The 8,989-nt window shown below is 43.3% G+C and overlaps 1 protein-coding gene across 5 annotated transcripts in view; it reads right to left on the reverse strand.

Moving 5' to 3' along the window:
• BTBD7 (BTB domain containing 7) overlaps positions 1 to 8,217 on the reverse strand; it is a 126,154-nt gene extending 117,937 nt beyond the window's left edge. The window contains exons 1-2 of one of the 5 annotated variants that reach the window (XM_081289018.1): positions 4,196 to 8,112; positions 634 to 713 (exon numbers count right to left, since the gene is read on the reverse strand). Coding sequence is in view for 1 of the 5 variants with exons in the window: in XM_081289019.1 (XP_081145145.1) it covers positions 4,196 to 4,301 (106 nt within the window). In the remaining 4 variants the exon portion in view is untranslated. Of the gene's footprint in view, positions 1 to 633; positions 714 to 4,195 lie in introns of all 5 variants that reach the window. The other 4 variants (XR_014021349.1, XM_081289017.1, XM_081289019.1 and 1 more) reach the window with 4 other exon arrangements.
• Between the last annotated feature and the right edge of the window lie 772 nt (positions 8,218 to 8,989).

The raw sequence follows: 8,989 nt of genomic DNA on the forward strand, positions 1-8,989 counted from the left end.
AAAGACGAAGAATTCCTATAACAAAACAATCTGATTTAAAAATGGGTAATAAATACAGGAAAAGATGCTCAACACACTAATCATTAGTGAAATGCAGATCAAATCCATAGTGAGATACTACTTCACACTCATTAAGATGGCGTATCAAAAAGGAAAAAAAACAAACCCACTGCTAGTGGGAATGATAAATTTTTCCTGGTATTATACCAAAAGAAATGAAAACAGGGTCATTTGTTTGTTTTTTGTACTAGGGGACTGAAATCAGGGGCATTTAAACTGAGCCACATCCCCAGCCATTTTCTATTTTATTTAGAGATAGGGTCTTGCTGAGTTACTTAGGGCCTCACTAAAATGCTGAGGCTGGCTTTGAACTCACAATCCTCCTGCCACAGACTCCCAAATCACTGAGATTCCAGGCATGTGCCACTGAGCCCGGTCAAAACAGGGTCTTGAACAGATTTTTTATATCCATGTTCATAATACACAGTCATAATACACAGCATAATACACAGTCAAAACTAGAAGCAATTCAAGTGCTCTCATTGGGCAAATAAATAAACAAAATGTAGTATATACACAAAATAGATATCATTCATCCTTAAAAGGGGAGGAACTGGGTGTGGTGGCGCATACCTATAATCCCAGCGCTCAGGAGGATGAGGTAGAAGGATTGTGAGTTCAAAGCCAGCCTCAGCAACTTAGCAAGACCATGTCTGTAAATAAAATATATAAAAGTGCTAAGGATGTAGTTCAGTGGTTAAGTGCCCCTGGGTTCAATTCCCAGTACCAAAAAGAAACAAGAAAGGAAATTTGGATACATGCCACAACATGGATGGAACTTGAAGATGTGATGTTAAGTTAAATAAGCCAGTCATAAATACTCATGATTTCATGATTCTACTTACATGTGATACCTAGAGTAGCTAAATTCACAGAGACAGAGGGTAGAATGGTGACTGTCAGGGGGTAGGAGTAACAAAGTGTTTACCGAGTTCAGATTTCAGTTTAAGAAGACGGAAAGAATCCTGCAGACGGGGGCTGGGAGTATAATTCAGTGGTAGAGCGCATGCTAATCATGTGTGGGGCCCTGGGTTCAATTCCCAGCATACCCCCCCCCAAAAAAAAGGATTTTGCAGATGGATGGGAGTAATGGGTGCATAGTGATGTGAATGTATAAATGCATAGAACTATACAACTTTCAGTGACTAAATAATTAAATTTTATGTTATATGTATTTTATCACAGTTAGTATTCACACATGTATACACATATTTGCTATACAATCCTTCCTACTTACTTTACTCTAGTTTAGGATCTTATCTACTCATAGGTAGGTAACTCAACAGCCAGCTATTGCCTTCCCCAGTTCATTCCATTCTCTTCATTCTAACTCAACCTATAGATCATTGATAAGTTCACTTTGCTGTTTATCACATTAATTTCTGGCCTCCAAACTTTCAAAAGTTCTCTATGCCTTGCACAAGAGAATAAAAATCCAAATCTCAATTTAGCATTCAAACCTTTCTACAAGCAGATAACATTCCAACTGTCTAATGTCCTTATGGAAAACATTCTCCAAAGGAAATTCATCTTAGTTTCCCTCTATTCCCCTCCCAAAACTAATCTTCAATTTATAGTCCTGTTTTTCCCTATAAATTTTTATTAGTCAGTTCAAGTCTCAAGTGTTCCAGGAAGTTTTTTTTCTTTCTTCTTTTTTTTTTTTAATTTTTTTTTTAGTGTTGATGGACCTTTATTTTATTCACTTATAAATAAATGCAGTGCTGAGAATTGAACCCATTTGCTTCACATTAAGCAAGCACTCTATCACTGAACCACAACCCAGCCCCCCTTTTTATTTTTTTAATAATGGTACCAAGGATTGAACCCAAAGACACTTCACTGACTTCTGAGCCATATCCCCAGCTCTTTTTAATTTTTTATTTTGAGATAGGGTCTCAGTAAGTTGCTGAAGCTGGCTTTAAACTTGCATCCTTCCAGGAAGTTCTTTATACTCCTGAAGGCTCACTCAATCTCCCTTTCCTCTGAATACCCACATTTTTTGTATAAGCAGAACTCACTAGGCTGTCTTCTAGATTTCCGTAGGTACATCTTATCTTTCCAACAAGAATCTGGGAGCAAAAATCTTTCTATTGTACTCCTTTCCTTCATTCCATAGTGCTAATGTAAAGCAAAACACAAAGGAGACGTTCAAGAATCACCTGTGGGGCTGGGGATGTGGCTCAAGCGCTCGCCTGGCATGCGTGTGGCCCGGGTTCGATCCTCAGCACCACATACAAATAAAGATGTTGTGTCCGCTGAAAACCAAACAATAAATATTAAAAAAAAAAAGTCACCTGTGTAATTTTGGATGTGTTTCAGCAACTAGAATATGAAATCAGAATCACTTGGTTTTATTGTAATTCTGAAGGTTTGCCTGTAACACACTATAAATAAAATTGCTGTGGTCCAAAAAGATAGAAAGTAGGCAGTATAATTTGGAAAACAACCACAGGTATTTTATATCCTAAAATTAAGAGTCAGAGACAAAGAACTTGTTCAAATGCTGGTGTTGGGACACAGAACAATATACTAGTTAGGCTTTGTGGACATAATAGTGACCTGTAGGCTTTACTGAATTCATGCAAGAGGAGCCATGCTACATTTGTACTCACGGGCCTATGAAAACTCCAAATTAAATGTCTCCATTTTTTAAAAAGTGTAGATGGACATAATATCTCTATTTATTTTTATGCCTCTTTTGTGCTAGGCAAGCCCTCGATCACTGAGCCACAACCCAAGCCCAAATGTCACTCCATTTTTAATAGATTCAGGTAGGAGAGGGGGTCTTCATCAGTTATTTAAGGTCTTAATCAGAGACAGGAGCTCTCCTTTCTGCTTTCAACTTTATTGCATAAAGACCTAGGACTGGAATTGGTAGTGGTGGTGAAGAATTCAATGAAGACTGAGCTCAGCAGTGTAGAGTTCTCTAAAGGGCTCGGTCCTAGTTTTGAGCTTGCTCCCCACAGCAGTAAGACCCAAAGCAACTCACTCACCTCCCTGGGTCTAGACTCCCAGTTTTAAAACGAGTCACACCAGATCTCTAAAGGTTTTTCTGACTGCAAAAAAGTCTAATCGTAGCTGCTGTTAAATGTATGATTCTTATAAAGCGATTTCAAATCTCTCTTCCACATTTCAGGAAGAAAACAATTTATTTCAGCAATATAAAAAATGTGGATGCTATTCAGAGACAAAAGATTCTGTTGAAAAACCTAAGTGATTCTTAAAGAAAATAAAAGCCTCTTCCTCGTCACAGTTAGATGTTTTAGTAGAGGAAACAGTGTGGTGGTAAAGATAACAGACTGCTGTAAATTACCGAAGGCCTACTTCACAGTACTTATTATCTGTGATGGTATGTGGAGGGGTGCTATTGTAGTTCAAAGCACAAACAACATTCCTCAGAGTTTCTCCAAAATCGGTGAGAAAGTTCTCAGGGTGGGGGCGGGGGGTGGCGGTAAGGTAGTAAACAGCCCAGGAAAGAACCTGGCAATGAAAAAGGCACTCTCCAGCCTTTTCTGTATTCCCCTTCCTCCTCTTCATTACCAGACACACTGTATTGTTTCCCTACCTGTCAAAGCTCAGTCCCAGTTTTTTCCCCCCATTAACAGCTGACCGGACCACCTAACTTCTCCCCCTGAGACTCGCCGGCCCATAGGCCTGCGGGCTCCCCACGCCCAGGCCCGCCGCCCTCCCTCCCACCCCCGGAGGTCGCAGCCCCGCTCCGCGTAAACCGGCGCCGGGGGCTCGGGAGCGGTTTCCCCGCGTCCTGGGAGCGGAGGGTCCCGCCCCTCCGAGCCCAGAGCCGGAGCCCAAAGCCGACAGGGCCGCCGCCGCCGCAGCGACCTCGGGCCACCCTCCTGTCCCGCGCGCCACACCTCGCACCTCAGCCCCCGGGACGGCGGCGCGCTGCCCGGCCCGCCCCTCGGAGAGCACCGGGACCGGCCAGTCCGGCGCCGGCGCGCCGCGGCCCCAGACGGACGACTCCCTCTTCCCCGCCCCGCGCTCCACTGCCTCCCGCGGCGGCCCGGCCCAGCCCCGGGACCCTACGCCCAAGGACATCCCCTTCCTCGCCTGGACGCCCAGCGCTCCGCTGGAGAGCGCGTCGGCTCCACAGCCTCAGAGACCCAGGGACACTCACCACGGAGGCTCCTCCCGCTGCTGCTGCTGCTGGGACCGCTGCCGTCGCCTCCGCCACCGCCGCCCCCAGCACCGCCTTCCGCACCAGCGCCAGCACCCGCGGCCATCCTCCTCCTGCCGCCGCCGCCCTCTCCTCTCCTCTCCTGTCAGTGGCTCAAGCTCCGGGACTGCTCCAGGTTCCCCACGCCGCCATTTTGACTCCTCCAGGGAGCAGGAGGGGCTCGGCTCAGCGCGGCCCTGGGGCGCCTGCGCGGCGCTGCGGAGCCCACCCGGCCCCGCCCGCCCTCGCCGACGGCGCGCCGGGTCACGTGATGCGGCGTCGGCGCCTGCGCCTGAGACGGGGGCGAGGAGCACTGGGTAGGCGCGTTCGTGGGGCCTGGACCCGTGGGAGCCGAATGCAAGCTCTTTATTCCTGCTTGTTTCCTAGGTGTGGGGTGACAGATCGTTCTGTATTTGCAGCTCGTTGTAGCATCTCGCTTATTTCTGGGAACTGTGGCACATTATTAAATGTATCAGAATGAAATCATAATAACTGCGTCACTGGACGATCAGTTCTATCAATTCACGTTCTGCTCCGCAGCCGACATCCTTGGAGTGATCGGGCATGATGCATCATTGTCTCAGGGAACTGCAATTCTGTGGAAAAGTACTCTGACAGACTTGGCGCTTCGGTGGCTGCTTCTTGGCAGTGTTTCTTAAGCATTGCCTGCGTGGTCCCTTTACAGGCACCACCTTGCTAATTTGTATAGTGGCTTTAAAAAAAAAGTCACAGGGGTGTAACTCCGTGGTAGAACGCGTACTTAGCATGTACAGGGCCCCGGGTCCCAGTCCCAGATCATAAAGACACTGAGGTTTACCTCTCAAGATCCCACCAAACACTGGACAGGACTCATGGAAGCTTACAATCCGCACTTGGGAGAGCTAAATTGCTTCCTTAGATAACCCTTGTTGGGGAGTCCGCAATAATTTCAACGTTGCAACAACAAAAACACCTTATATTTATGAAGCATTCTTACAATTTTCAAAACAGTTAAATACATGGTCTCATTTGAACGCCAAAAACCACCCTTTGAGGTAGTTGGAACAGGTGTTACTATTGCCAATTTTCAGCTAAATAAGCAAGCCAGGACTAGCATACAGGCTTCTGACTCTGGCCAATGAGCACTATTGCATCTCACTAGCCTCTGACAGGTTTAAACAATACTGCTGTAAATTCTTCCAGGAATTTATTTAAAAGTATTTGCATTTTCCATCTCTATCCACTCTTTAAGATGGGTAGCTGGCAGGCCTCTTTTAAGTTTTTTAAAAATTATTTTTAGTTGTAGATGGATGCAATACCTTTATTTATTTTTTCGTGGTGCTGAGGATCAAATCCAATGCCTCACAGATGCTAGGCAAGCACTAGGCAAGCGCTCTGCCACTGAGCTAAGACCTTTTGAGTTGTTTTTAAACCTCCTCTGAAACCAGAGGAAAACCTGAACAATGATTTAAGCTGCACTTAGTTACTTGCTTTTCTAGACTTAGCCCACTTCATATACTCTGAGTTATGTATTTTTTTTTACTAAGTATTAGTCATTTAGTTGACTAAAAGTTAACACCTCTGAGGTGTAGATTATAATGGTGACAGTTGATGAAGTTTGATCTAATAAATATTCCCAAATCCTATTTGGGGGAGGTGGATTTAAGTCTTACTCTCTAGTCTCCACATGCTTGGCTGCCTCATGAATAGATTCTTTCTGTTTTGCGAAATTCATTATTTCAGTATTGGGTGTACTGTATTTCATGCAACTCCAAGCTCCACAGGATAAAAGCAATGTGGAGTTTTGTTATGTGTTTTAAACCATCTCTTGATCCCTTATTATTTTATCCATTTTGTAATCAGTTGCAGGACTTATATTTTTTTAGATATCTTCCAATGTCATTGCTTTTTTTTTGTTCTTTCTCCAGATTTGTTATTTCTTCCTTGTGTTCATCCACCACATCCCTTTTTGAAAAGACAGTTCTTTCCAATTTGTATTAGTTCACTCTTTCCTCTTCTATCCTATGTGTCTCCCCTACTTTAATCCTTGAAGATTTGGAGATTATAGTATATTGTAGTAAGGATTCAAAAAAGGATTCCCCTCTAACCGGCAAATCTTACCAACCATGCACCCTGCTGTAGATAAAGGGCAATAAGTAGATGGAAAATTGAGAAAATCAAGGGAAATAGGCCCATCTAGTTGGAGCCAATGATTAGTTCTGAGTGTCTACCTCCTATTCCCATACTGTTATACTTCTCCTAAATTTATAATTTAAATTATAAATTGAAGCCACCTACCATTATTTTCCATTATTTGGCCTTTGTCCTCATCAACTAAACATTATGCCACTGTAAAGGGGTTCCAGGAGGTCTTTCCAAAGGCAGAGGAGATCTCTCCACCTAGACCTTCCCTGCTCTTGACACATTGCAGAAAAGAATTTAAAGATGAGTCAGATTTTAGCAAAGAGGAACATTTTTATTAGAAAGGGAGAGGTGGAGGTACACATTCTCAGAGCAGAATGAAGGTTATCTAGGTGTGGGCAGGGGAAGGTATCTGGGAACAGCACGAGTGTGGCGATCCCAGGAGGTTTATGATGGTCTCGTCTTCCAGGATCTTCAGGTTGACATTGCCTCTTTTATCTAGATAACATTTGAAATGTGTCTATGGTGTAGGTTTCTTAAAATGCACCTCCCTGTGTTTGATCTAATCTGAAAATACATTGTGTAGTATAACAGTGCTCTTGCATTTTAATTAAAATGAGGCAATTTTCATAGATGAGTGAATTTACAATAACTTTTAAAGTTGTAGATTTCTTAGAAATTTGGGAGTGACAAGCCTGGGAGAAAAACTGGCCTGGGAGGAAACATATGAGGAATTTTAACACAAGACTTTCAGATTGTTGTAATCTCCCTTTACTTCATTTTATTTATTCTGTTTTCATTGAATTAACTGAAAAGGCAAGAGAAAGTTAGATACACCCTGAAAAGAAAGGCAGGCAAATTGACTAGGGATTAAAATGTGACAAAATGATTAGGTTTAGGGCTTTTGTTAGGATATAGGGTGGAATTTGCAGTAGCATAAAACCTTGAAGTGGTACTTAGCCATGATCTAAAATGAAAAACTCCTTTGTTGTGGTGCACACTTGTAATCCCTGCTACATGGTAGGCTGACGTAGGAGTATCACAGTTTAGGGCCAGCCTGGGCAACATAGCAAGACCCTATCTAAAAATTCAGAATGGAACAAAACAAATTTTTAACCCAAAACAGACTAAAAAGGACTGGCAATGTAACTCAGTGATAATATCACTGGAGGAGTTCCCAGAGAGGGGTTCTGGTCTCAGAACATTTGGAATCCTTGACTTATGTGGAAAAAAGAAGAAAAAGAAAAAAATAATTCAGCACCTACAGTTAGAGACAAAGACAGATTTCTTCGGGAAAGCAGATGCACATTCAAATAAGAATGCAGGCCATTTCCAAAACAAGAGATAGTATTGATATTTGTAGAGGGACATGTGCGGAGGTGCACACCTGTAATCTCAGTGACTTGGGAGGCTGAGGCAGGAGGATCACAAGTTCAAGGCTAGCCTCAGCGACTTAGTGAGAACCTGTCTCAAAATAAAAAATAAAAAGGGCTAAGGATGTGGCTCAGTGTTAAGTGCCCCTGGGTTCAATCTCCAGCAACACCCCCACCCCCGCAAATTTCCTTGTCTACACTGTTTCTTGATAATTTATTAAAATGTTAAACAAGATTATTCCCCCATTATTAGCACTTTGTCATTTGTTCACAATCTTCATTACTTTGGTTATGTTGCCTTTGATGTGGAAATCTATCCAAGATTTCTAGAAAAGCCAAAAAGTTCTGCTGGCTGCTGGTTCCACCTTATCTTTTTATCTATTTGTACATTTGGAGAACTCTGGAAAACTGTTTTGGTACAGAGGCTATGCATAAGTGTTCCATGATTCTCTCTGCTCTTAATTCATCCACTTTTTATTTTCTTATTGTACCACTTGCTGCACTTTTGAAATACTGAATTAACTCAGTTTACAAATTATGATGTTGTGAAATATACATTTGGCCTTCATGGCCATTTCATAGCATAAGAATCATAATTTTCTTGGAATCATCAAAGTGATAGGTGTCTTTTTGTATTCTAAAGAATTACTAATGTCAGGCAGCCTGTAAGTAGCTCTAGGATGGGGGCTGGTTACCAGAAAGATCAAGGCAGAATTAGAAAATTGGGACTTCCAGCCCCACTTCCTAACCCCTGGGGAAAGGACTGGGATTGGAGGTTAGGTTGATCCCTAAAGGCCAATGATTTAGTCAACATGCCTATTTAATAACACCTTCATAAAACCCACAAAGGGCAGTGTTTGTTACTGAAGGTTGAGAGTTGGGCCTTGGTTGTAATACCTAAGATTAGGACGATTACCCCAGTTTAGAAACTGAAGTACAACACGTTCCCAGAGAGTAATTGGAGCAGGATTATTGCAAGGTGAGGGAAAGTCGGGGGGTGGGGTGGGGTCGGGGGGCAGATTGACTAGGCACCGAAAGTGCAGCAGAATGATTAGACCTTGGGGTTTTGTTAGGATGGGGTGGGAATTTGCAGTGGGAAACTTTGGAGTGGCAGGTAGCCAGGCCTTTTCGGGCCCAGGAACTTGCACAGCCCTGGCCCATTTGGAGAATGTTGTAGGCTTGCCTGTGTTGTGTGAATATTGAGGGTATGCATCTGCGTACCTGGGTCGTTTTGCATTTTGGGGCCGGCTGCCACTGGTGG

The sequence above is a fragment of the Spermophilus citellus genome (genome assembly GCF_964194105.1).
Source record: "Spermophilus citellus genome assembly, chromosome: 4".
Lineage (NCBI taxonomy): Eukaryota > Metazoa > Chordata > Mammalia > Rodentia > Sciuridae > Spermophilus > Spermophilus citellus.